The sequence below is a fragment of the Aspergillus udagawae genome, assembly GCF_001078395.1.
Source record: "Aspergillus udagawae IFM 46973 DNA, scaffold_3, whole genome shotgun sequence".
In the NCBI taxonomy this organism is placed as follows: Eukaryota; Fungi; Ascomycota; class Eurotiomycetes; order Eurotiales; family Aspergillaceae; genus Aspergillus; species Aspergillus udagawae.
The window spans coordinates 91,995-119,326 of NW_025091266.1; the positions used below are offsets into that span (position 1 = coordinate 91,995).

Here is a 27,332-nt window from a genome sequence, read left to right on the forward strand (position 1 = left end):
CGTCTCGGACCCCGCTATGCTCGGTGACCCCGGTGTCGATACCCAGGCATCGCATGCCGAGAGGATCAGTCTTTCTGGCCCCGTTTTACACAGCAAAGGTGGAAGTCTGGATGGGTAATCCATGACTCTTTATCTCGAGTCCAATCGCCCTCTTCCATTAACGACAGGTTATAGTGCAGGAGAAGGTATACCAACGTAGTCCGAATCACGGCATCCGCCGCATACTTGCCCATACACCTAGAAGATGGACGGACAAATCAGCAACGCCAAAAAGAGGTCACGTAGATGGAAAACTCACTGTCGAGGCCCAAAGCCGAATCTCCAAAATGAATACCTCAACTCCACATTCTTACGGTCAAGAAACCGTTCCGGGCGGTAGGTCTCGTTGTCTGGAGCCCAGTAGGGACTGCGAATATTGAGAGCATAAGCATCAACAACAAAATTCGTCCTGGCCGGGATGCGGAATCCTCCGACTACCCGCTCCGACGGTGCAGACTGGGGAACCGAGAATGCCGCGAGTGGCTTCATACGGCTGGATTCGAGAATACATGCTTGTAGGTAGGTTGACTGGCTTTGGAGATACTTGTTTAAGCTCCCCGATCCTGTCGCTTCGGTGATTTCCTCTCGAAGCTTCCTCTGGCAGTCCGGGTGCGCGGCCAAAAACACAAGGTTCCATGAGAGGCCGCCGGTAGTGACATCCAGGTTGGCAAATAGGGCCTCATCCAGTGTTTGCAGGAGCTGATCTTCACTAATCTCCCTTCGATCAACGGCATCGTACATCTTTGCGATTGGAGCAGGTTTCTCGGCCCTTCGTGCCTGTGCCACTACGTCCCGGTTGAATTGTCGCCAACGGCTCTGGAAATTCTTCAACTCCCGATTTGCCTGCGTAGGCAGATACCGTGACCAGCTGAAACGCGCAAGTCCACCACGGATTGCATGCTTCATGAGATTCTCCCGCAGTGGAGCGAGCCGCTTCAGCTCCTGGACCAGGTGCCACGGCAAGCGTCCGTAGAACAACTCGCAGACCACCCAAAAAGGTAGCATCTTCAGGTCATGCGCGGGGTGAATTAGTCCTCTTGCTAGGGATCCAGTGTCGTCAAGCTCCAGCTCCTGAAAGAAGGAGCGCACGATCTCTTGAATCCGGTCGGTTTGAGCCACACACGCCGGGTACAGGAAGGGAGGTTGGGTGACTGCTCGAACCGATTGCCACTGTGGTGGGCTGATCAGACCCACGCATTTTCCTAGTAGCTCTCCCAGTAGATATCCGGAGTTGTTATTCAACGCTTTGGTATGTTGGTCAGAATCGAAAAAGACCGGTTGGAGGTGCTCCGGGCGTGTGAGGACACTTTACATTAGACCTCAGTTCTCTTACTTCATCTTTCTTGCGCTTGTACAAAGACTTACACCTCAGGCTTGGTTCCACTCCAAATCCGGTAGATACTTCCGAAAGCTTTCTCCCAGCGCGGACTGTTCTCAATCCCTTGTAGGAATTTGGCCGTGTCTCCTTGTCCATTAGGCCAGCGATATGCACAAGAGGGTAAGTCCTTTGTGCCGTCTGCGCTTTTGATGGGATAGCACCACGACAAATACACCTATACATGTTAATATCCGTTGGCTTTCCCTCTGGAGGAACTAACATTGATGGGTGCGGAAAGCACATTGAGTAAAGGCTGTGGGAGGATCCCCGGGTATGCCGCCTCCAGCACAGCAATTCCCAACAAGAAGCCTAGAAAGGGTCCGACAACGGCCAGACCCAACGGATGGCCCAGAATCCCAGAAATCATGATACTCTCCTGAATGATCCCAGTACGATGGTGGTAGCTCGTCTACAAAAAGTAGGTCCGGGTTGCTCGTCAGGGAGCTCTGGAAGAGCAATCCCTTTGCCGGCTCATCGATGGGACCCAATCTATGTCCACGAAGGTTGGAGAGAGGCCGAGTAGCCCCTCGGCCTCCGAAAGGGCTTCTATACTCTGAGGTCTACCGGTATATATTGATACGTACGTTGTAACACCCCGAGCACTGCGGGGCTTTGTGGAGGACAAATCCCTCTTCGGACAACTTGTACAATTTACAGTCAGTTAGCTACACATTACCAAGCCTCTTTGCCAATGCGCCAGCCAATTATGGAAAAGCTCTTTGACGTCCTCATCGTCGGCGGTGGCCCGGCAGGCCTGTCCACCGCACTGGGTCTCGCCCGCCAACTTCACACGGCCGTGATCTTCGACTCCAACAAGTATCGTAACGATGCCGCAAGCCGGATGCACAATGTGACCACGTGGGACCATCAGTCTCCCGCTGACTTCCGCGCCGTGGCCAGGAGAGAATTGCTGAACCGCTATAACACCATCCAGATCCAAAACACCGACATTAAAGAGGTCCGTCAGACCGGTAACGGCACCTTTGAGGCGATCGATGCCGCGGGCCAGGTCTGGGAGGGACGTAAATTGGTCCTCGCCGTCGGCGTCCGGGATATCCCTCCTGATATTGAGGGGTACGCCGCGGCTTGGGGGCAGGGAATGTAAGTCTCGCTACCTGGACGGACAGTTGTTCCTTTGTAGGGATGTGCAATGACCTTGCAATAGATTTCACTGTCTTTTCTGCCATGGCTGGGAAGAACGTGGGCAGGAATCGGTCGGCGTGCTCGCCATTGGCGACTGCGCTGACATGGGACCGGCCATGCACCTTGCTCGGATGGCACGACGGCTGTCGGAGAAGGTCACAGTGTATACGGATGGCGCCGTGGAACTGTCTCAGACGCTTGAAGAGCCCTTGAAGCGCGAGGGGTTTGAGCTCGTCACAACACCGATTGCCAAGATCAACATGGAATCGGGGCATGGGGGTGTCACAGTAGACCTGAATGACGGAAGTACTCGCAATGAGGGTTTCTTGGTATGTCCTCCCGTCCTATCTTATTATGATACACCACTCATCAATCTAAAGGTCCACAAGCCCATATCGGAGGTGAACGGTCCCTTTGCTCAGCAGCTCTCTCTCCAGCTCACGCAGGGCGGCGATATCTCGGTCAAGCCTCCTTTCTACGAGACGACCAGCGTGCCAGGAGTCTTTGCTGTGGGGGACTGTGGATCAGTAGGGAAGGCTGTTGCGCAGGCCACGTCCACCGGCTTGTGGTGTGCGTCAGGTTTGGTGGCTCAACTGCAGGCGCCTGTCGCAAAAGTATGACTTCGTGGGGCATAGGTTGTTCAATTAGACCAAAATAGGAGTGAATGTCAATAAATCGGAAATGGAAATCTAGGAGAGAGCATTATCGGACACCGAGTGCCATCTTAGCAATAGCATTGTAGCTATACAGTCTCACACTAACGACTAAGTAATTCCTGCTCCATCTGCCAGTACGATACGTTCTCACCATAAACCTGACCTGCGTTGTCCATGTCAAAGGACACAGGATAAGTCAGACGTAATTCATGTTTACTTTTCTGATTGCATGAAACCAATACGCCTATTTCTCCAGCTCAGATACGATCACAACCACCTAATCTACTCCCAGAGGTGATATCGCTAATTGTACCTCAAGCTTCTGCTCTCCGTTTGATGCGAATCTTCTGTTCGGGATTAGGCACCAACTGACCCTCAATGCACAGACTGGGAGGTCTCTCTGTGACATTGCCTTCCCATTCAACCAGGTAGTCTAGCATGAGACGGCAAAATACCAGCTTCACCTTGCGAACAGCGTAGAAGCGGCCCACGCAGGCATGCTTTCCGTAGCCAAATCTGCCAAGGGTCAGAGAGAATTTTTGAGAAGAGGCAGAGAATGGGCTTACGCAAGGTTCGTCTTGGTTACTGTTGCCGAATTATACAGCTGCTCGCGGGAATCAGAGGACGACTCCTTCTGACTTGCCAGGCGTGCAAATCTGAACCCATCAAACTGATATGGGTTGTCGAAGTTGGCGCTGTCGCACATAATGGCTCGCGAGGGGAAGGCAATCCGCGCGCCCACGGGCAATGTGGTTCCGTCGTGAAACTGGAAGGGCTTGCCCATGACGGTTCGTGCGGCCGTTACTAGATTTCCTAGTTTAGTTCGTCCTGAGAACACCTTGATAAGTGTACATACCAGCTCCGTTCGGATAGAGGCGGTTTGTCTCTCGCAGGAAGCTGTCGACAAGGGGGATGTTGTTCAGCATCTTGTCGGTCCAGCCATGCTCGGCAATGGCGCTGCGGATTTCCTCCCTCATCGGCTCGAGATATTCCGGGTACGTGAGGACCTGATAGACCATTTGTGTCAGCAGCCCACCGGGTGCGCCGCTGCCGGCCCAGAGATTCTGAAGGACCTGATGGGCCATTCGCTCCGGTGTCTTTTCCTTGTCCGAGGGTCCTGTCAACTCAATCGTGAATTGGACCATGTCGAATGGCTTGGGGCCGGTGGGGTCACGCTTCATCTCCTCCAGGCGCTTTTCGATCACGGGGATCAAGAGACGAATTAACTGGTTCAATGTCCTGCGGTGAGCGAACGAGCCGATCCAAGAGACCATCTTGCGGAATGGTCCCAGCGAGAGAGTCGAGAGCATGACGCCGTTCATGAACACGGATTCTGAGAACTTCATGGATAGCTTGATATACTCGGGATCGCGACAGATTTCCTCCCCGATCAGGATCCGACTGGTCACGCGGTGCATCAATGTTGAACAAATCTGAAGCGCATTGAACGATTTCCAATCTAGCCATTGTGTTAGGACGAAGAGAATCAGCCAGGAGCCACAAGTCACGGACCCTTTGCGTCACCCAGCTCTGCAGAGAATGTGTGGTCACATTCATCAACCAGATACGACATCGCCTTTGCTATTCATCAATCAGACGATGCCTGTTTGACCGAGGGGGAAGGGGTGGCCACAAACGTAATTGGGGATTCAGCCGTCTTTTGACCGCATCAATCATTACGTTGGTGCTGTACAGGTCTCCAACCGACGCTTGAAGATGGAAAGCCTAGAAAATCTTTTAGTGTTGAGTCATTTCGAGTGGAAGGCCTCAATTACATCGCTCAGGCTCTGGAAGAAACTCAGGCTATCGAAATCCGCCTTGCGAAGGTCGTCCAGATACTTGGCCGGCATGAAAAGGCAGTCTAGCCCCCACCAGTTGATGACAAAAGGCTTTTCTAGGGCTTTATTGACCTGCTAGTGTCAGTATTATACTGAGGAGGCCAAAGAGGAGAGAATATCTACCTGCAGGTAGCCCTGCTCGACAAGTTCATCAATGTGCCATCGTATCGACTTCTGCCCTGACAGCAGTGATAACATGCGAGACTTTCCCAGCCGATGTGCTTTATATATCCGCTCAGGAGAAAAGAGAAGGAACAGGAAGAGGAATGACAGGAAACTCGCGGCTATGGGGAGATACGCAGGTACTCTCTCTAGGACGGTTGAGGTAAAGACTGCCATGGTGTTCTGCCGGTGACGACGTGTGCTATCCTTACATCTGTATTCAGAGAAAAAGAGAATGTGAAATATGTCATGCCCTGCATATATTTATCCTTGACATTCGTCTGAATGTCTGATGTTCCACCTAGTCAAAACCAACAGACTAAGATGTTGATCGGCGACCGATCTCGACTCCGACACGCCGAAATGGACTGGGATCCGGTGATAGTCAATAAGCAGTGGTTTGATTGATCCCATATCATACCGAAACAATACCGCGAATTGCTGAACTTGGATTTATAGTTGGAGAAATGATCAAGTGTTCATAGTCCACATTTCCATCGCCATGGACAAGCTACTCCTCCACCTTGCGGTAAGTGAGTATGAAACATATCAGCCACTTCTAACCAAAACCTTAGGTGTCGGGTACAATTTCGGGATGCCTCACTTTTATCAGGTTTACTATTTCGTTTTATGCTATCTACCGACTGCTACGGCTCATCCGGCATAGAATCGCCTACAGGGACTTTTATCGCCTGCCTGTCTTAGGCGAGAGAGATGGTACCGACCTTCGAGCCGCCATGGAGGAGGGGACCAGGAAAGTAGGAAAGATCGAACTGATTATCCGTGTAGTCCAGCGACTAGTCCCACTAACAATCGGATAGTTCCCCGATCGTCCGTTTGTCTTGTCACTTCTGGATCCCACTGTGATTCTCCCTCATCATGTCATCGACGAGGTCAAGTCACTGCCCGAGACCCGAGTCTCCATAGAAGCCAACAATCATCGCCGGTTTTTCGGGGAATATACTCTCATGGGCGCTAAGTCGGACGAGCTGGTAGCTTCAGTAAAGCAGAACCTAACTCGCAATGTTGGTGCTTTAATTCCTGAACTGATAGAGGAAATCGCCCACGCCACACCCACGGTCATTGACGTTTCCCCCCGGTCGCCCAGCGTGACACTTCCGGTCTACAACACGATGCTGAGGTATATCGCGCTGCTGACCGGACGCACCGTCGTGGGACTCCCTCTTAGTCGCAGCGAAGAGTGGGTGAGCTCCTCCATCAACTATGCGGTTGAGAGTATGGAAGCTGGACATCAGCTTCGGGCCTACCCGGCTTCAATTCGTAAATGGCTGGGACCGTTCCTCCCTAGAGTCCGAAAAGTAAAGGAGCACCAGCTCCGCATTTGTCGAATGTTAGAGGGACTGCTGGTTGAACAACAGAGGTCTTTCAACCCTAAGGAGAGCCTGGACAATGAACGCGGCCGCCTGGCGTCGTGGCTCCTCCAACACTATGATTCCCCATCCGAGGTCCCGGTGCAAGTCCTCTGTAAAGACCACATCCTAGCCTTGTTTGCTGGGATACATATTGCTACAAATGCGGTGACCCAGGTTCTCATCGATCTGGCCGCGCGGCCTGAGTATCAGACGCCACTGCTGGAAGAAATCGAGTCCGTATTGGGCAAAGCAGACGAGAGACGGGATACTACATTGGCGGATATCGCCAGGATGAGCAAGCTCGACAGTTTCATCAAGGAATCGCTCTATGTCAATCCCCCTGGCGGAGTAGGTCAGTGCTTCTTCCTTCTCTTTGCCAGCTCCGATCCCACGTTCATGGCAATCTTCCTTTCTAGTCACCCTTATGCGTGAGACAACAGCTCCTTTGCGGCCTTCGTGTGGTCCTCTCCTGCCCAAAGGAACCTTGATCGCATTCGCCAACAATCGCTTCGATATGTCTACCGTGCCATCACACAACCCAGACGATTTCGATGGTTTCCGTCATGCTCGACTGAGAAATGCTGGGACTGGTGAATCAAAATACCAGCTTCTTACGCCCAGCTCGGAGTCATTGACATGGGGGTATGGGATCCATGCATGTCCTGGACGGCTGTTTGCAGCGACGGAGATTAAACTGATTGTGATTCATCTCCTCACGCGATTCCAGCTTCGGCTAGGGAGCCATAGGAACCGGCCGCCTAGTAGCTCCTATGACTTTCAGATCATGCCGGATCCAAAAGCACAGATTACATTCACGTCAAGGTTGGCGCAGAAGGATCCATGATGGGGGAGTATAGTTGCACGATGAATATTGTACGCGCTTTCTTTTCATAAAGAAAGCCAACATTGTCTGTATAGAAATCTAATGAGCGATGCGTTTTGCGTCTCCTGAGGAGAGGTGAGATGACATCGTTAGGGGAATGAAGGGGTATATTGTATGGCAGTGGAGGATAAAGATGTGAGACAGTGAGACTGGAGAATGTTTACAGTTATATAAGGCTTGGCAGACAATTGTTGGTCATCCATTGTCGTCTTACTTTCCGTACGTCTGTCCACAAGCCAGAATATCTTCTACAGCTTACATTTTAGGCTTAGCAGTCTCTGACTGATAATTCTGGAGGCCTCCAACGGCGACCCCGGACTGAGGCCGAATCGGTCCCCGAGGAAATAGTTTCACTTCGAGCTGAAGATGTGCCCTTGGCACCCAGTTGGCAGAGCCACCTGGATGAAACCCACTACATCTACGATTTTTCCGCTGATGGTGGCTCGGGTACATCCTAATCCCAACGACCTTCAGCTCGACACACGATGCAGCAACCAAATGGAGTCTCCTTGGATGAGGAGATTGTCGGCCTTGTTGATAGAATATGCCAAATTAAACAAGACCTACTAGCCGTGAATAACCATGCAACAGGCAGTCATGACTTTCAGAGGAAGGAGATACTGAAGGAACTGCGGCTGGAAGCGCACCGGCTCATGCTTGCCACACAGGAGCCGCAGGAAGCATTTTGGGAGCTCATTCGCAGGGTGAGTGGCGCACAGGGAGATAGATATGTAAGGCTAGCTAACGTTTACTCCAGTGTTCCATATTGTCTCCCATCAAGGTGGCACAGGACATTGGAGTGTTTCGCTATCTGCAAAACCAATCTAGTGCCACGGCGAAGGAGTTGGCAGCAGCTTCAGGGGCCGAGGAGTCTCTCATAGGTTGGTTTTGACCAGAAAACTACACGGCTTGAGACAAGTAATTGCCTCATATTGACCACAAACTTCTGTAGTGCGGGTCCTCCGCCCCTTAGTTGCCGATCATCTGTTATGGCAAATGGAAGACGGCGCATACGCAGTCAGCAGGCAGGGGAGTATCTTTGCAGTGTCAGCCTATGAGGAGGCCACCAGCTTTGCGTATGCGGCTTCCTTGACCGCCACCGGCTGTTTGCTTCCGGGATAGCTGTGCTAACAATTAAGCAGTATTGAGTTTCTGCCGGTTGTACTGTTCAACCCCTCGTTCTTCCGTCAATACGGACATCGAGAACCCCGTTCTCATGACGACTTTAATACGCCCTTGGCGGCATACTTCCAGAAGCCCGGGTATGGGTTCTTTGATTACCTGCGGGACCATCCCAGTATCCAAAAGCTCTTCATTGCCTCGATGCAGGCGCATCCAAAAAAGACTAATCTCTCCTGCTCGGTGTATGATTACCAAGCCCAGTTGAGACTGGTGGACGATGACCCGTCGAGCGTTGCAATCGTGGATGTCGGCGGAAGCCGAGGCGAGCTTCTCCAGGAGATCCGCTCTCGTTACCCCCAACTGAAAGGGCGGATGATAGTGCAGGATCTGGCGTCTACATTTCAATCCATGTCGGATTCGCCGGCTGGAGTGGAGTTGATGGTTCATGATATCTTCATAGAGCAGCCGGTTAAAGGTACGTCTCCCTGTCGTTTGGCTTCTGGATGCTGACACCAGTCTCCCATTTCTAAAGGAGCGGCTGCCTACCACCTGAAGAGGATTCTGCATGACTGGAGCGATGATAAGTCTCGGATCATTCTGAGGCACTTGGTGTCCGCGATGGATGCAAAGCGGTCCAAAATTCTAATCATGGATGCAGTCAGTCAGCCTGGGAATATGCCTTGAAGAACCAAGTACTGATTGAGGGTTCTGACAGGTGTTGCCTTCGACAAATCTCACCCTATCCGAGGCCATGAGTGATCATTCCATGTTAACCTTTGGAGGCAAGGAACGCAGCGAGAACGAATGGAAGGAGTTGTTGTCGAGTGTCGGACTGGAGATCGTCCAAATTTATCGCGGACCCGAGCCAGAGGCACTGCTTGAGTGTCGGAAAGTTGAGACTTTGGTCTGATAACATAACCATTTAAAAGAGCACTCTGTCTTAGTTTCCTGTCCGCCTGACCATGAGTAGAAATACTAAGGGCAAGAAAAGAAGCCCCTGGAGCAGATTACTATTGCAGTATCTGATTCCGGCCCAAGGCTGGGCTTCCTCTCCAGTCGAAAATGATGATGGCTGAAGAGGTACCTCCATTGCACATACCGCAGTTTATGACTACCTCTAATTCAGTGATTTTCTTTTGAAGCTGTGGCTGACTTGGAACAACAGCACTACTGTTCTTACGAATGCAATAGCAAAGTGCAAGAGACGGAGTATGTCTATTTATATGCGGCTCAGGCCATCGACAAGTGGCCAAGGACGTACGGGAGATTTGCCCGAGATACGCGAGGCGTGTCCTAGCTTTCTACAACTATTATGTTCCGTTGCGCATTACTGATTTTCAATAATTCGGAGAGCATGAAGCATTTTCTGCAATGCTTAAGTTCATCAACGAGGTCGTATCCTTTGCGCCTGTTATAAGCTTCGCCCAGGGCCGGAATGGAGATGTATATGTCTATTACTTCAATGAAGGTAACCCTTGGGAATGACCTTGGAAAGGTCAAGCTTCACACTTACTTGATATTGCATACCTCTTTCAGAACTACAGAAAGTATTTATGCCAACAGCAGCAAGCTGTAGCAACCGCATTTGCAGAAGACGTTTTTAAATTTTGTTACGGATTTAGTCCTTGGCCTGTCGTTGATAAACAGGGAGACGAAAGGGGTTTTGCGGTGCGTGTATATGGTCCAAGTGATAAAGGACTGTCTGCTACTACAACAGCACAGGCTTATGGGGGTGAAACCATGCGGAGGGAACACCGTCTTTGGTAAGGCTGATAAAGTTTCCTTGGATGATTTGCTGATGGTGGTGCGGAAATACACCAAGACGCAGTCTGAGTCAAATAAATCAGTGGGACCGAGGAGAAATCTGAACTTAATAGTGGGTGATTGTTTTTAATGAAATGAAGGATTCATGGCATTCAAATGCGACTCGGTCACGGACAGTGGTACTGGCGAAAAGAGAGCGATTGGCCTGTTCCTGGCACTCGTTACGCCAAATGGCACCTTCGATCCGACGGCACCGTGTCAACTGAAGCGGAAAACAGCCCAGAAGTCCAATTTGCTTATACGGCCCGTGTCCCACCAAGTTGCAAGTCCGGGGAAAGCTTTCACTCCGCCCCATTCGAAAACGACGTCGAATTCGCCGGCCATTTCAATGCAGTCTTCAGTATATCCGCAAATATGCCAGATGCAGACTTCGTGGTCATTCTATAGGCAGTGAACGAAGATAGAAGCGCGGTGCCCTATAGTCACAAGGGAGAACCTGAGCCCCTCGCCAAAGGTTTTCTTCGAGCAAGTCATCGGCAAATTGGTCCTTTGAAAAGTACGCCCGAGCGGCCCTGGCATACTCACTCTCGCGAGGACATTGCACCACCGCAGCCGAACGAGGTGGTCCAGCTCGACATCGAAGTTCTTCCAGCCGCAGCAAGAATTCGCAAAGGGTGGAGGCTTCGCGTGGATATTTGTCCTTTAAAGTATCAGCCGAATATTCCTGGGTATAACCCTGCTCAGATGCGGGAATGGTATGGTGAGATGCACCACAATCATGGTAGAGTTAATGCGATCCATGTCAGAAATGGACGGCCAAACTATATTGTTTGCCCCGTTCCGCCGCTGGTGGAGGACTACCGAAATTTAATCCAAAAAGGATAGCGGCAGGACAGGGATGGGATAATGTATTACTAGTAGTCCCCGAACAGATGGGTTAAGCTTTCCATTATTGAAGTCTGATTGAGCTTTCCTGATGGACCGACATGTGTAGGTTGGGGCGTGTTCATCCTCCATAGGCCAAGCCGAGGCTGTTAGTATACAGTATGAGATCGTAATCATGCTATGCCTCTTCCGGCTAGTGATGAGTCACGTGCACCAAGGTTGTTGCATCTCAACATCACTCCCATCATACTCCATACTCCATACGGCGTACTCCCTAAGATCTACGCCCAACCTACGCAGACATCTCATATCTCGCTCCCCCAATGGATGAGGCAACAAACAAAGTCAGTGGGTCTCGACCAAATGTTTCGAAGACCTGTGACGAATGCAAGTCCCGCAAGGTGCGATGTGTGAGTAAGTATCGTACTCTCCCTATACAATGAACCTGGGTCGTTCACCGCTTTCAGAGACGCCAGATTCCGATGGGTTGGCTTGCAATTATTGCCATGTGAGTTCTGGGCGGCATTGTGCTGCTCAAATGAGACGCTTACTCGGCTACAGAAACGCGGTCTTACTTGCCATTTCAGTTTCAAGAAACGCCGAGCTAGACAGGTGGTCCAGCTTGAAGGACAACTTGGCTCACCTTCCCATCGATACGGTAAGGTTGGGAGAATCCTTTCGTCTCCTAACCCTAAATCTCTAACTATACCATAGACCCGACCCAGGTTGCCGTCCGCCGCCCAGTATCTGCAGCCGTGAATGATGATCACTCACCTTATTGCCCCACTGACCGAGAGGCGAGTACGTCCACTGCACACTCCATACGATCACATGCCCAGCAACAGCAACTGGATCTTCGACCGGCCAAACTATATGTAGATTATCTGCTTGAAGACCGAAGGACAGCTGCCCGATGCCGGGGCGAAAACTCATTCGTGAAGGTTTGATCGTTCCTTGAACCCGCATTGTACAAGAAACTGATATTTTCTCAACGGAATAGGCTCATAATCAATATGGTGAGTTCCGTCTCATGAAATCTTTGGCGACACAGACGGGACCTAACGGTTAATTTCTTAGTAGGGAGCTCTGGAATTGCATTCTTCTCAGACAGGAGGATAGCCTCCATCTCCGAGCGCTTAGGCCACAGAAAATTTGTCGATCTTATTGACAAGCTTGCAAATACTATCAATATGCGGATGAATCGTACATCCCCTCCTTCATCAGCCCCCTTGAAATATTTCACTCCTGCTGCTCCTGTACAGCTATCAGTGGAAGCTAAAAAGTTATATGTTGCTGGTCAGAAGAGCCCAGAAGCAGTGTGACTGAATTAGATACTAAAGACTCCCAGCGTACTTTCAGCACATACACCCAATTTATCCCTTCATTGACCGGCGAGAGTTTGAGTATAACGCGTATAATACGCAGCTAGGCGAAATACTTCGGACAAATGTCCCTTTCTCGGCTCTGTATCACACTGTGCTTGCGCTCGGCTGCCAGTATCATCGAGGTGGCTCCTTTGAACCAGGCTCAGGCACGTCGTGGGAGCTTTATCAGGTTGCGTTGGGGTTATTCCCAGAGATACTGGTTCCGCGAGAGGCCTTATTGAACATTCAGGTGCGCTAATCTTTGCTACAGTTGTCTCGATGCAAGGCTAACTCGAACAAAGGCAGTAACTGCGATGGTAAAGACTGAAAATTTCTTGATCTAATCCGTTGTCCTAACTGGTGCCAGGCTATATTTGCACATTCCTCGTGCGGTGTCCAGATCAGTCATATGTTGACTACCGAAGCTGCTAGGATGGCACAGTCATCCAGCCTGAGCAGAGCATTCTGCGACACTGAAAATGTTGCTGCATACCAAAGAACCTTCTGGGTGACATATATACTGGAAAAGACGCTCTCTTTTGCGTGTGGCAGGCCTTCTGTACGTTTCTGTCCTTCTCCCAATAGGGTTTTGCTTACGGAACAAGGTCTTGGTTGATGCCGATATTGGGACGCCTGTCCCATATGCTCCAGAGGCAATATTCGGAACCTTCGATTGGTTTCTGGCGATGTGTCGCTTTAGTCGACTCCTGTCTAATGCATGCGTCTCCCTATTTTCAATAAGTACGACTTTAGTGCCTGCTAGCGCACTGCACGCTGCCATTGACGCGTATTTACTCGAACTGGAAGGCTGGAGAGAGTCTGTTCCAGAGGAGTTTCGCCCTGGCAACTTTTTCCCACCGTCGAGGATGTCTGACGATACATACATCTCGATGGCTCTAAGACTCAGTTACCATTACTACAGTGCCGTGATCGCGTTATCCAGGCTCCGCCTGTATCTGCCGCCCGCCAATTTCTATCAACAAGTAACGGAGAGCAAGAATGCGTTACTGGCAGCCTGCAGTAGGATCATTGAGCTGACAAGATATATCGACCTAGAAAGCTATACTCCGATCTGGTAGGGCTCCATTTGTCCGGCCGTGCGAATATGCTCTGATTTTGGCAAAGGGTCATGCTCTCCGTGCCTATGTCTGCTTCGTTCATACTCTTCGACTTCATTGTACACAACCCAACCCATCCAGACACGAAGCGCAATCTTCCCCTACTAAGCATTGCCGCGGGCTACTTTTGCCATTTGGAATACGCCTCTGGTGGCACCCTCCCGACCTCACTTCTCTCCGGCATGGCGTCCATTGCGCGGGACTTTATCCGGGACACAGAGTACGGCAGCGCTGATGGGACGACAGGTAGCGAATCTCTTGATGATATTCTTCGGCAGCCAATGACGATTTCGCCGCAACTTCGAGACCCTTTGTTAGGCTTGGTAAGTTTACCACATATACTTCGAGTGTACCTTGTTCTAATTCTCCGATTTGATAAGGGAGAGCCTGGTCAATCAGATGATACCTTTGCAGCTAACCCGGGATTAGAGAATCTCTCTGACCCTGTGGACAATTTGGATCTGTCTTCGTTGGATAGGTTATCAGGTGGCGTCGACTTCATGGATTTGTTTGCTGGTGGTTTCGCAGACAGTATGCAGTACTACTCGCAGCACGATCCCGCTTAACGGACAGATACGAGCGATCAAAGAGGGTCAACGCACGCCTACTGGGCATCATTTAGCTGTAGGTCTACCACTTCTGTTCAGATGTCATCCCTAAGGCTTGGAACAATATTTCATCCATTCTTACAATTGACTGGGTAGTCTTGAACAATGTCCTTCGGATACCTCATCGAGAATAAGCAGGCTCGGAAAGGAAACTCCGGTAGAGTAGCTGGCACTCCAACTACGCAAGCGCAGCACCGGAGACCGACGACTCCACTGCCCTGATTTCACTTCTCATTCCGGTGTACCCTGGAAATGATCGGAGCAGATTGTTACTAGTAGTAGGCATAGTTGCTGCACCAAGTACTCAGACATGATGAAGGTTTCGAAATGCCGGAATACCGAAATACCGAAATACCGAAGTTCCGAAACCCCAAGCTCAAACTCTATTCTCTATTGATGCAAGAGTGAGGCAAGTGTATAGACTCTACGGAGTGCGAAAATTTCAGTGCCAAGAAAGCTACTTCATATTTAAGTTAGATTCACCCACATTGTTATGATCATGCAGCACATTCAGACGTACGAGTGATTTCTGTATTTGCTTTTCCAACGGTCTTTTGCACCATCACGGCGAAATCGAGACCCAGGATGGAGTCGCCTCAGAAGGTATAGAATTTCCCAGACGTTCACTGCCGGCAGACTATCGGTCAGATTCTAATGTGAATACATTCCAGGCCATCATCATAGGAGCCGGGCCGGCCGGTCTGGCCGCAGCACTCCGTCTCCAACAGTATAACCACATTTCCGTGGTTGTATATGAAATTCGCCCAGAACCAACGACACTTGGCGGCGCAATTGGAATTCCGTCTAATGGATTAAGGTTATTACATAGACTCGGATTGTATGAAGCTCTTAGAGCCAGAGGCTCTGAGACCTCGAACCTGGTTCTGCACGCTGTCAAGGGCAATGCCCTCGGCACAGCGGATCTCACCTCCTGGAGCAAGGAGAAGACTGGATTTGGGTATTTGAGGATACGGAGGACTAGTCTGATGGAGGTCTTTTACGATGCGGCCAAGGAAGCAGATATCCCGATCCACCATCACAAGCGGTTAGTGGGGATAGCTGAAAACAGTGAAGGAGTCACCGTGACGTTCGAGGATGGTACAAGTGACACGGGCGACGTCCTCCTTGGCTGTGACGGTATACATTCTGCAGTTCGCAAATTGTATGTTGATCCCGATATGTCGCCCGAGTACTCGGGGATTTCAAATATCTTTTCTTTGCTGCCGACCTCAACGCTGCCACCAGCTGCGTCAGCCCTTGACGGGCTCAACGCAACTCTGACAACTGATGGGTTGCTGGCATTATCACCGTGCACCCCAGCTGGTGAAATGATCTATTGGTTCTTCTCGCGGCAACTTGAGATGCCTCCGGGTGGTGACAGCCGAGATGGATGGGAAGAACGGGGTAAACAGGAGGTAGAGAACCTCAAATCTACCCTGCTCGAACTGCTGAAAGATTCGAAAGGCGAATGGGGACGTTTGTTGAAGGAGGTTATCCGCCAGACGGAGGTGGTGAAGTTCTATCCGGTCTTCAGGATGAGGTTAGGTGGGAAGTGGTCTAGGGGACGATGCCTTATTCTAGGTGACGCCGCTCACGCGATGCAGCCTCACGCCAGCCAAGGTGTTTCGATGGCGTTAGAAGACGTTTTCCTGCTGTCGAGGTTGCTCGAAGTCCCTGGGCGCTCGCTGGATGATGTTTTCGCATTGTATGATCAGAAGAGGAGGCCTCGGACGGATGAGATGACTCGAACTGCGGAGCGCAATGGAAATGTCCGTAAGAAGACCGATCCGTGGCGCCTATGGCTACAAGAGTGCGCTGTATCGGGAATATTGGCGGTCTATAATCTGTGCAAGTTGGACAGGTTAGGCCTAGGACAGAAGCCATTGGCCTACGATGTTGAGGAGGAGGAAGTTTGATCTGCTCCATATATCTCACTTGTAATATAATCACAGAGTTCCTTGAAGTCCCCTGGCCCACATCTTTGCCTGGATATAAGCTCTAGCTCCTGATATGTTCGCACACTCTACTAGTGATCATGGACCCCCCAAGTCCGCCGAATGGACCCCAAGTGCGGCAATCCGGTGGAGCACAGAAAACCGATTCTCCGAGACCCGTAGTAAAAGCAAATGTTCGGGGAACTTGATAAACTAACCATTGAACTCTGTTCTCTTTCGCCAATTGGAATGCAATGAGAAGCGTAACCCCGCATTTTGTCCGCTGTCAAAGTTCCTGCAGTATGTGTCAAATTTCGGAGTGATAACATGTGTTATGTAGCTTACTCTCTAAGTTCTAAGTCCGTGGTATCTACGTGCTGCCATAAGGTGGTAGATGGTTGAATTCCCTGCCTAAAAGAGCCGCACCAGGGCAGTGGGCTGACTAAGCTAATAGAAATGTGGATTGACCTGCGGTCTGAACAGGTCCGAGGAGTGACTACAGGTCAGCCCACCACCCCCCCAGGGCCTCGGACCACCGGCGCCGATTTTCCGAATCACATGCTAACCATTTTAAAACAGCTCATCTCACCGGTCAGATGAGATAATTTTTTACTTTCTGTAAATATTCTGAAAGTTACCCACCATACTTCCCCCAAAACTAGTTCTTTCTCATTATCTTAAACTAGTTTACAATGGCCTCATATGAATCTTTTCAGTACCTTGAGAATGACAGATCAATCATTAATGATCTTGTTCCTAGTACCTTAGTGTTGTGTTGGTAAGGTAATGTACTGAGCTCATCCGACCGCCGGTGGGGTGAGATCACATGATCGCGGATAATCAGCGCCGGTGTTCCGAGATCCCGGGGGGGTGGTGGCCTGACCTGCGTTCTGCAGGGGGGCGAGGACCAAAGCATGAGGAGATCACGTGCAACAAAGATCTACTCTGGGCTCGTATTCGGGGATACCATCTTCACACACTCCTTTTTCCCTTCTTTGCTCAAAAAAGGCTTTCATTCAGTACTTTAGCATGCGAATCATCACCCAAAGCGCCGGTGGGGAGGCGGATGAGTTCTACAACGTCCTCCAGGCTGGGTTTGCCGAATGGCCCACGGACTCCGACCTGGTGATGATGTTCCAGCGCGAGCTCTCGGCGGGAACGTGGGAGGGGGATCCCAACACGGACGATTACTTTTCGAACAGCTACTGCATTACGCTGGCATCGGGGGAGACGGTGTATGGGGGGCTGGAACAGGTAGCCTTCTTCGGGAATCGCGGTACATTCAGCTTCTCGGAGAGAGCGGCCCAGGTGCTCGGGATGGGACGACAGGTAGTTGTGGATTTCCAGGTACCGGAACGGTATCTGTGGGAGTTTCAAGAAACACTGAAGAAGGTGGTGACCTGGGGGGTCCCCAGCCAGATTCCTCAACTAATGGGATTTCCCAACTGACGGATTCCTCCAATGACGCGCGGGCTATTTATTACTCAAAGGAGTCATATCCAACTTTCCCTTGTTCCTGGACGACCGTAATGGAACTACTGTTGAGAGTCGAGAGCCTGAGGGTAGTCAGCGAACGCGGCAACGTCCGAGCGATCCAAATATATTTTGCTGAATGGAGGGCTGGCTCAAGTTGGCCAAGCGCAAGAGGTGCAAGGACTGGCAATGGCAAGGTTGGAGATTTGATCCCCTGTAAATTTACTGCTATGGAAACCTGTTGCTCATGTCTTATCCAACGCTTGATACCGTAGCGCTTTAAGACTATTAGACATGGTGAAATAACATATATTGTTTTCTGACTTTCAAGATGGGTGGAATAGTGCTGCCTAGAGTGATAAACGTTGCTGTCTACTTCGCAAAGTGGTTCGGTGTTTCAAAAGTAGAATTAGTAACTAATAATAGCTATGCTACTGGGACATTATTTGGTCCACTTACCCACTTACACTTGACTGGGTAAGCTTGCGCGGCGCGGGTCATTGCGCACCCTGTTTATCATGTACTCACCCTAAAATCACCTAGAACGCTTCCTTGGCCAAGCACCGGATCTGGGAAAATGGATGTTGAGACATGCGGATTCTCAAGACAACAAATGGCGGGCTGTCGATTAATATTCTCAGCTTCGTGAGAAAATCTCATTGGAACCTCGCGGTCTTTCCAATGTCCACTGTTATTCCAAAGTAAAGCTTGTACATCCGGAGAATCTGATACATATTCTCAAACTCGAAAACGCAAGAACTGTAGATCTCGCTTCTCCTTTGCTGTTGATCCCTCTCTCTCTCTTCGAATGGTACGCTCTCAGTGGAGCGAAGAGCCATTGCCGAATACACGATCATCCCGCTTAAGAATATGTTAGCCTAGTGCACGAAGAAAGGAACAAAGACACCACAAGGGTCAATCTCACGCATAAATAGGGAATTCATTAACCGTAAAGTATTCCAATATTTTTTTTTGCGTAGTCGCTGATACGTCCAGCTGCTTGAAAAGCTAGAGCCGTAGAAAACTCACGTTGAAATGGAGGCTTTTTAGCGTCAGCCAAGGCTGGTCTATGAAGCAGTAACAGAGTTTGTCAAAGCAAGAATTAGGGCGAATCGATTCCTATTAGAGATATTACAGTTCGCATTATTGGTGTAAGTCCATCTTGCCACGTTTGCAAGGCACAGTGAATTTCAGCCTTGATATCCTCGCGCAATGGAGTCACCGACGCTGCAGGTGAGAATTTGTAGCGGACAACATCATTGACTGAATGTATTTAGTGACACTGATGGAAGTTGCAATGGTGCGGGTCGCATACTAATTTTAGCTATCCGAACAAGGGAGATAGTGAAGTAGGCGGTTTCGATCGATTCACCATCTACAAAGTCTTCGGTTGTAAGCTCTTCGACATCGCAGTCCCGTTCGTCAACCATCATTGGCTTTCCTGTGCCGGAGGAAATTTGGCGGTCACGTATCTTCAAGGGTCAGTTCTGTTCACAAGGACCTGAAGGGCCGTCAGAATTCATGCCGTACAAAAAGGACCCACCAGATCTTCTTCCATAGCCGTTTGTCTTCAGGTGGGAGGGCAACATGTCGAGTTGAACGATGCAAACCCACAGTTTGCGCTAGGCTGACGGCGTTACTTGCCCACCAAAAGCTATCCTTGTAGCTTGGTGCTGAGCCGAAGCGAAACTGGAGCATGAACATTGACTGTATCAGACATATTCGGTCTGTTTTGGTGTCTGAATCATATATCTGCTTTGCTTTATAATAGATGGCGTCCAGCCTGTCGGCTTTGCTGTAAGCGCCCACTTGTGTGAATACTTCTGCTGCAGTATGTACCGCACCGATGAAAAGAACGCTGTATTTAAGAAGTAATGGAAGTCCCACGACTCCAGTCACGAAGGAGCTTCGTGCTGGCTATAATCGGATATAGTGGAAGGATCCGAGCACAAAAGGCATCCAAAAGCAGACTTTGAAGAGCGGTTGTATGAGGAAAACCGTCAGCCGCGGCCGGAACTGCCGTAGAATTCTCCTCCATTTCCGAAACATGGCGCCGAAAGATCGGTCGGTGGAAAGATTTGCTTTGTACTTGATTCCTGGTAAGCCATGTAAGCGGAGAAGCTTCTCCAACAAAGGCGATTTGGCCGCTTTCTAAAAAAGAATGAGGTTGCTCCACAGACGTAAATTGAAACGCTTGGGGGCTATCCTGGCTTCTGTCCAGTAAACCACTAATTATCTGGTCGGACAACGCGTTCTCCAGTAGTAAGTGTCCGTTGCTGTCATGACTAGATGATGGGCCTCGGTCGACGGTCGATGATTGCGCGGGTACCAGCCGATGGTCTCTGGCATATCGAACAAAACGTCCCCGGATACCCCTTTTCTCGTTTAGTTAGAATATAGATAGGGTTTGAACTTATCCGTGTACTGACTGAGTCCTTTTCGAGTCTATGAAGACACGTTCAGTAACGCGGGAACGGCGACAGTTAGAGCACGGCAAACCCTCTGATGCTGCATCACACCGCACCCTTCTATTGTGACACGGCCGACAGGCTATCCTGGAGCGCTGTCTTTTCAGCTTATGACTTTACGCACTGGGGAAAGCAACAGTAGGCATCCCATTACTGTTGTGTAACGCATTGGTCTGATCTCGGTGAGGGCTGCCTGTTCCGACAGTATCACGATGGCTACTAACGGCATATGCAGGTTCAAGCGAGTTCAGTTCAGGAAGAGGGGGGACGGCCTCAACATTTAGATACTGCTCAGAAAGTAAATCTGAGGCAGCCAGTGTGGATGGAGACGGAAAATCAAACGTGAATCCACAGGACGGGGAATCCATAATTTGCCGAGACCAACTATTGCGGATGGCAATAGATTTGACTCTTGAGTTCCTGGCAAACTTTGATGGAGAGGCTTGTGAAAGGATTGAAGTTTCCAATTCTTAACCCTCTTAATTAGGAGCCAGGTCTTCTCGGCCCGTCGGAAGCCGCAAAACTCGAAGCGCCGACAATTGGAGTAACGTTGATCATTGAAGGCTAGTGTGTGCAAGAGCATTACGTCGGATGTAATTCAGAAGCTGGTTATCGTCGCAGGGGATTGTCCCGGAGGTTTAATGGAGTTACTATCGGATTTAAAGATTAAAATTGTACAGATTACAGGGAGTATATATATATATATAGAGTTATGAGACAGAGTCCCACACCATCAAAGATGCCCAAGGCAACCCTACTTGCAAAACCAACCTCGCAACGGAAAGGCTCTACGGATACAAGAGCCATCTCATCTATCGTGAGACGTTGAAACAGGAACTGAGGGCGGCTGTGAAGGAATGTAAGGTCCATGTCGAATACGAGTCGAGATTCGAAGGGGTGGTTGACGATACAGCCAAGGGCGTAACTTTTCTCATTAACAGCCGGAAGGAGCATGCCTCGCTGTTAATTGGGGCGGACGGCATCCACTCTACCGTACGCAAGCACCTTACTGAAGCAACACCTGAGTACATGGGCTTGGCCTGCGTCTACGGCCATCTGCCAACGAACCTTGTTTCATGGCTTAGCGAAGAGTTAGACAAGTCTTGTACCATTCAAGATGTTCCGAGTTCCTGTTCATGATCCCTGACGTAAAGGATGGCTCGGATCTTATGGTAAATCGGCAGTTTTCTCACCCTGCGCTTGGTCGCGCTGGTTGGTACGCGTTGGCAGCAGATCCGGACCAACTTTACAATTTGTTCAGCAAGGATTACGAGCAATGGAATGCGCCAGCAAGTTTGATCATGGACCAGCTCTCGTTAAGAAAATGGGGACTCTTGCTCTGGCCTTTCCGTCGTATGCCGAAGCTGGCAGAGTGGGCGTCTGCCACCGGACGCACCATAATCATCGGCGACGCCGCTCATTCCATGCCACCTTCCTCAGGCCAGGGTGTCAATCAGGCGTTTGAGGATGCTTATACCCTCACCTTGCTCTTAGACTCGCTCCCACCCCGGGCAAACCTCAAGGAGGCATTATCCTTTTGGCGGAACCTGCGGCAGGCGCGCATCGATGCTATCCTAAGGATGGCCGCCGAAACAGACGCCAGCAGACTTCCCGAGGCTGAGAGACACGACCATGGCCGAGGCCAGCGATGCCATGATCAACGCGAGTCGCACGCCTCGGAGGATCTGCAATGGCTATATTCACCTACTATGGACGACGATATTGCCGAATGGATCAGGACTCAGACCTAGCTATGAATGGCTAATATATATATCGGAAGTTTACCAACAGCAACATCCCCATTTGTGTTCGGCCGCACAAATCCAGGCAGAATAATCTCCACCTTTATTACATATGTGTACTGTAGGAATGCATAATCAAGATTCCCAGACTGGGCCTGTACTGGGTGAACAAAGAAATATATTATCTCTTCGGACTTTTACATTACTTAGATATGGTTCAAGGGAAGTTTCAACTCTCTTAACTAGTTAACTATGGTTAGTGAATTTCATGCAATCTTCCAGTGTTGGGTTGGTAGCATGTGATAATATACCAGAGGGCAGCAAGTTTATATACAGGAAGAGATATAGGATGCCAGTATCATAGAAACTAAAGACATTTAATGGCCTTACTAATTCATTTAATCTTACTAGCATATGCCAAAACTTTTGGTGCACGCCTCTGTACCATGTGGGCCTTTTTTGACATTCTGGCGTCTTATAATGTAATCAGTAAGCGAGCTGGCACAAACGGCCTGGCCACCTCGTCTGCTATTTCGGCTTACACATATTTTCAGGCCTTAGATCAAGGTATTTACGCGGTTCAAATCAACTCCTCTTGCTGGGCATCACGTACTTATATGAACAAAATCGTTACACTCGCTACACTGAAGTGGTGCCCAGCAGCGAGGTTGTTCCTCGCCTTCAGCCGGCTGGGCTGGCTGGATTCCAAGCACTTTCATGCCCTCTTGTTCCAAAGCTCTTAATATCTGATAGCTACAATTACCAAAAGTAGATGTAGTTTATGTTGTCGTAAGATATATGGATTAGGAGCTTGTACTCAATAAAAATATGACTGTTCATGCTTCTATTTGATCCCTGGAAATGCTTAGGTGTCAAGATTCCTCAGCAAACGCGTTGAAGAATGCCTTTTATTTTTGAATATACTCTGTAGAAGTTTGGCATTTCGGTCTTGTTAATAGCTTAGTTGAGATTTAGTTTGAAGGGAGAAATGAGTCAGTGCAATGTCGGTCACCTGATCTCGTATTTCGAGATATAAAAACTCAAGCCCAGTGCTTCCCGTCACAAACCATTGGCCAAATTCGAATATTTCTGGGTTTTGGAAGCTAAGAAGCTTACGCTCGGGGTGGCATTTGGGACTAAGTATTGAAATCGCCGCCACTGTGCCGATGGAATACACTCAAGACGTCTCCCCAGACATTCTTCCTTCCCCGTTGTTTCGATACCCCTCAAACCATCTCACCGGCGAAGGTCAGCTTGCTACTGGTGCCACGCCGACTCCTCTGATACATAATGTATCAAAGGCTCCAAGCCCACAGCTACGGATGGACCGCTTGAAACGGCCCCATACAAAATCTCGCCAGGGATGCTTTAACTGCAAGACGCGGAGAGTCAAGGTACGCAAGTTAGCGGACGGCCTCTCCACACCACTGAAACTGAGCAAGGAGTAACAGTGTCAAGAAACAAAACCAGCATGTTTGAACTGTCTACGCAGAGACCAAGAATGTGTCTACCCAGCCAAAGAAGACGGGAGATGGCGACTAGTGAAGGCTGGTCAGAAACAGCATCCGATACCAAGGTTATCACCAGCCCCTTCGGCATCTCCGCGAATTGGCACGGCCCCTTTCACCAGTGACGATCTGCGCTTTTGGCATCATTTTCTTGCCGATGCACGACCGGGTCTTCCACTGGGAGATGAGGGCACCTGGTCGTCGGAGATACCAGCGTTTGCCCACGATGTACGCTGCTACTCACCCCACCCCCCGAGCCGCAAACTGCAAACATTGTGGCTGATCCCGCTGACTCATGTACAGTGTCCCCATCTCCTCCATGCGTTACTTTCCCTTGGCGCATCATACTGCTGTCTAACCACCTCACAACGGTACAAATACGCCCCTCTTGCTATCGCGCACCGGGGCAAAGCTCTCAAAGCCCTCGGCGCCATTCTTGCTAAAGGCGACAACTGCACTATGACTGAAATGGACAGTGCTCTAGCAACATGCTACGCATTGACCTTCCAAGCTCGCCAAATGAGTGATGGTGTCATCGACTTTGCCGTCATGGTGCGCGGCTGCAGCATCATAACGAACTGGTATGTCCGACAAAGCCGAAAAAGCAATATCTTCAGTTGTCTACAGTCCCAAGAACAGATGATGCAAACGACGACTCTACCATGGGAGCCACAGACCTTGAAGGACGCGGATACGATAGCGGCATGCATTGCAGCTCTAGACAGGCTGCAGCCGCTTCTGGAGACGAGTACGCATTGGACATTCTATCACACACTACGACTGTCATACGAGTCATTACTTATCTCTTACCGACATGCATTTACACAGCTCACAATGATCTATGTCGCATGGTCATGCATGGATAGCTCAGAGTTTCATAGATTCATTGCATCCGCAAATCATGTCTCACGGGCACTATTCATGCATTATATCACTATTGATTCCTTCATGCGACCGGTGTATGCGAAGCTCAACCTCACTAAGAACCGCAAGTCCAGCGGGGGGCACTTCCTGATCTATCGATGGGCAGAGGATATATATGAAGGATTACCAGAGTCCATTCAGGGATTGGTCTACGATCAATTCCAATATCTTGCCTTAGATTTGATCCCAGATATTGCTGTTCACAGAGCATATTTTCCGCAATGGAATCATGAGCTCGCGAGGTTCGTCTCATTGCTGCGCAAGCGACTACCAAGGAATCTTTTGGAATTACATGATATAGAATAGGAATGAAGAAGGGTGAATTGCCACAAAGCTGAGAGTCCCGTATTCAACACCGTAATCTGGTCGCGTTAAGTCTACCTGGCTCAGGACTACACGCCTGCAAGACTTCGGTAATATTCGGGAGCTATTAACAAGATTATGAGCGCAACCTTGTGGACGTGGATCGCCGTTCGCCATTATTTCGCCCTTGCTTGAACATACAAGCGTAGTGCAAGTTGTAACCGAACCTGTACTTATTAGTCCATGTGTGCGGGAAAATGGGAGCACAGTCAGGATGCAGCTGACGCAATCTTCAAGGGCAACAAGCTAGATAACTCAAAGTCAGCATGGATAATATTGAATTAGATGGATAAGATCTTGACACCTACATGGGTAGCTCCTACCTGAGGGAGCCAATGAGTCTGTCTGATCAGTGGTCTGAGAGTCACAGCAACCTCGTTTAGTTGACGAATCAGAACAACAATGAATGCGAGACAGCTCGGTTAGGCTGGAGTCCGTCAATCATTGCTTGAAATGGAATACGAATAATGCGAGTCGCATACAAATGTGAGTTTCAGATATTGACGCATACAGAAATGTGAACAATAAACAGAAGTCTCAATGTAATATCAGGCTCCTCTCCCCCTATAAAGTTCGCAAAATGTCCCTCTCAGTGACTCTCAAGTTGCCTATCCATCACCAAAGCAGTAGAAAATGTTGATCTTTGGCTCACTCCTTATCTTCTCTGTGTCAGTCTTGGCATCAGAACTTACCTCTTCTGCGAACATTGGCACCAGCTTTGGACGGAGTCAACTACCTCTGCTGAGTCTTCCATATGGAAGGTGGCGAGCTCATCATTACAATGATGAGGCAGATGTAAGTCCTCTATCCGCCCAACTACCATCTTGGGCACTAATAATACAGGTTTATGTATTTCGCAATATCCGCTACGCTGCTCCTCCATTGGGTGAACTACGCTGGTCTAAACCGGCACCCCCAGAATTCATTCCTGGCGTTCAAGACGGCTCATATGGTCATAACTGCATTCCTGCTCCAATTCCGGACAACTTTCTTATGCCAGGATCCGAAAATCTCACCAAGGATGCTGCTGAGGGTATGGTTCTGCACCTTGAGTAATAACCAGCCAGCTCACACTCAACGTGCTAGACTGTCTTTTTCTCGACGTTTACGTACCCGGGAAAGTGTTGAGGCAACGTCAAAGCTTAGTTCCAGTGATTGTTTGGATCCATGGTGGAGCGTAGGTCACACTGTCGACCTCTCGCTGTTGTAATTGTTCTGAAACTCATGCTGTTCTATAGGTATGTTACAGGTTCCAAAGACCAGGCAATAGGAATGGGATACTACGAGGGCACATCTCTCATCCAGCGGGCAGATCACGACCTGATTTTGGTAACTATTAACTACCGCCTGGGAGGTTTTGGCTTCCTTGCTGGAGAGCCTGTGCGCGCCCATGGAGTTTTCAATGCCGGTCTGCATGATCAGCGCGCCGCTCTTGCCTGGGTGCAGTCATACATACATCTCCTTGGCGGCGATCCTGACAATGTCTCTGCCTGGGGCCAGTCTGCTGGCGCCGGTTCTCTGATTTATCACCTGATCGCAGAAAGCGGGAACCTTGATCCTTTATTCAAGAGGGTAATACTGCAGAGTCCTTCTTTTGGAACCAACGCAGACCCTCAAGTGAATTACAAGCGATTCAGAGACTTTGCAGCGGCTGCGGATTGCCCAACTGAAGGGGAAGATGCGCTTCGCTGCTTGCGTTTGGCAAATAGCACTGTTCTCAAGAAGGCAAATGAAGAGGTGTATCTTGGTGAATCGTCACCCGTGCCAGATGGGGCATACATTCGAAACCCTGCTGTGTTTGAGTACGCTATTGGTAAGTATTCAATATCATGCATGACTCCCGCCAACAAACAAAAAGGGGATTAAAAAGAAAAAAGACGAGAAAGGGTCAAGCTCCAGAAGAAGCTAAGAATAGCCACAGGAAACACCTGGAAAAATGTCGACTCAGTACTTGTTAGCCACGTCTTGGACGAAGGGAGCCTCTTCCTCCCCGACCCTATTCCCGAGGGCCAGCTACGATCCTTTATCTCCAGAAACTTACCACCGAATTCTACAGAGCAAACTATGAAAATAACGGACCTCTTTGAATCTCTGTACGCAAACTCGACTAAGAAGGAAATGCTCTCTGCATTATATACCAACCTTCTCTCTACCTGCAACCTACGCGCTGTTCTAAAAGCCTATCCAAAGCGCGCCTGGGCGTTTCAATACAGTTTTCTCGACGGCCGTTTGAATGGGAAGCATGGAAGTGATATGCCTGCGACATGGTATAATCCGAAGCTCCAGGCCTCTATAGAACCGCTATTTGCGCAATTCCAGCGGTATCTAACTAACCATGCGCGGACCGGAAATCCGAATGCACCTTGTGACAAGGACTATGGGTTGAAGTTCTGGCCTGAGGTTGTGGGGCTGGAGGATGAGATGCCAGGAAATATTTTCAATATGACCAACTGGGGCTTTGACATTACACGGGACGATCAGATGTCAAAAATCGTTTGCGACACTTGGATGGAGGCGCTCGTGGCTGCCATCGAGTCGAAACGCTGATGCTGCCTTGAAGTGGACTTGGTTCTTCTACAGTTTTATT

The 27,332-nt window shown here is 49.7% G+C and overlaps 10 protein-coding genes across 10 annotated transcripts; 8 read left to right on the forward strand and 2 right to left on the reverse strand.

The window, feature by feature from the left end:
* Positions 1-65: 65 nt before the first annotated feature.
* On the reverse strand, positions 66-1,784 carry Aud_003887 (cytochrome P450; the record flags this gene model as incomplete). Its single annotated transcript, XM_043288834.1, has 4 exons — positions 66-237; positions 299-1,345; positions 1,405-1,592; positions 1,638-1,784. The coding sequence occupies 4 exons, from the start codon at positions 1,782-1,784 to the stop codon at positions 66-68; spliced, it is 1,554 nt and encodes a 517-aa protein (XP_043144769.1).
* Positions 1,785-2,123: 339 nt separating this feature from the next.
* Positions 2,124-3,180, forward strand: Aud_003888 (NAD(P)/FAD-dependent oxidoreductase; the record flags this gene model as incomplete). Its single annotated transcript, XM_043288835.1, has 3 exons — positions 2,124-2,518; positions 2,583-2,889; positions 2,941-3,180. 3 exons carry the CDS (start codon positions 2,124-2,126, stop codon positions 3,178-3,180), a joined length of 942 nt encoding a protein of 313 aa, XP_043144770.1.
* Positions 3,181-3,530: 350 nt separating this feature from the next.
* Positions 3,531-5,393, reverse strand: Aud_003889 (cytochrome P450; the record flags this gene model as incomplete). Its single annotated transcript, XM_043288836.1, has 7 exons — positions 3,531-3,732; positions 3,783-4,020; positions 4,073-4,675; positions 4,729-4,797; positions 4,854-4,941; positions 4,992-5,126; positions 5,178-5,393. 7 exons carry the CDS (start codon positions 5,391-5,393, stop codon positions 3,531-3,533), a joined length of 1,551 nt encoding a protein of 516 aa, XP_043144771.1.
* A 325-nt stretch (positions 5,394-5,718) lies between these two features.
* Positions 5,719-7,433, forward strand: Aud_003890 (cytochrome P450; the record flags this gene model as incomplete). Its single annotated transcript, XM_043288837.1, has 4 exons — positions 5,719-5,745; positions 5,792-5,974; positions 6,038-6,941; positions 7,006-7,433. 4 exons carry the CDS (start codon positions 5,719-5,721, stop codon positions 7,431-7,433), a joined length of 1,542 nt encoding a protein of 513 aa, XP_043144772.1.
* Positions 7,434-7,957: 524 nt separating this feature from the next.
* Aud_003891 (uncharacterized protein) lies at positions 7,958-9,504 on the forward strand (the record flags this gene model as incomplete). Its single annotated transcript, XM_043288838.1, has 6 exons — positions 7,958-8,176; positions 8,230-8,353; positions 8,425-8,548; positions 8,615-9,069; positions 9,127-9,251; positions 9,310-9,504. 6 exons carry the CDS (start codon positions 7,958-7,960, stop codon positions 9,502-9,504), a joined length of 1,242 nt encoding a protein of 413 aa, XP_043144773.1.
* A 4,102-nt stretch (positions 9,505-13,606) lies between these two features.
* Aud_003892 (uncharacterized protein) lies at positions 13,607-14,291 on the forward strand (the record flags this gene model as incomplete). Its single annotated transcript, XM_043288839.1, has 3 exons — positions 13,607-13,610; positions 13,807-14,048; positions 14,106-14,291. The coding sequence occupies 3 exons, from the start codon at positions 13,607-13,609 to the stop codon at positions 14,289-14,291; spliced, it is 432 nt and encodes a 143-aa protein (XP_043144774.1).
* Positions 14,292-14,918: 627 nt separating this feature from the next.
* Positions 14,919-16,249, forward strand: Aud_003893 (FAD-dependent oxidoreductase; the record flags this gene model as incomplete). Its single annotated transcript, XM_043288840.1, has 2 exons — positions 14,919-14,923; positions 14,953-16,249. 2 exons carry the CDS (start codon positions 14,919-14,921, stop codon positions 16,247-16,249), a joined length of 1,302 nt encoding a protein of 433 aa, XP_043144775.1.
* Positions 16,250-17,296: 1,047 nt separating this feature from the next.
* Aud_003894 (uncharacterized protein) lies at positions 17,297-17,716 on the forward strand (the record flags this gene model as incomplete). Its single annotated transcript, XM_043288841.1, has 1 exon — positions 17,297-17,716. One exon carries the CDS (start codon positions 17,297-17,299, stop codon positions 17,714-17,716), a length of 420 nt encoding a protein of 139 aa, XP_043144776.1.
* Positions 17,717-21,344: 3,628 nt separating this feature from the next.
* On the forward strand, positions 21,345-21,959 carry Aud_003895 (FAD-dependent oxidoreductase; the record flags this gene model as incomplete). Its single annotated transcript, XM_043288842.1, has 1 exon — positions 21,345-21,959. The coding sequence occupies one exon, from the start codon at positions 21,345-21,347 to the stop codon at positions 21,957-21,959; it is 615 nt and encodes a 204-aa protein (XP_043144777.1).
* Positions 21,960-23,116: 1,157 nt separating this feature from the next.
* Positions 23,117-27,292, forward strand: Aud_003896 (uncharacterized protein; the record flags this gene model as incomplete). Its single annotated transcript, XM_043288843.1, has 7 exons — positions 23,117-23,344; positions 23,402-23,686; positions 23,762-24,039; positions 25,507-25,540; positions 25,589-25,778; positions 25,995-26,558; positions 26,667-27,292. 7 exons carry the CDS (start codon positions 23,117-23,119, stop codon positions 27,290-27,292), a joined length of 2,205 nt encoding a protein of 734 aa, XP_043144778.1.
* Between the last annotated feature and the right edge of the window lie 40 nt (positions 27,293-27,332).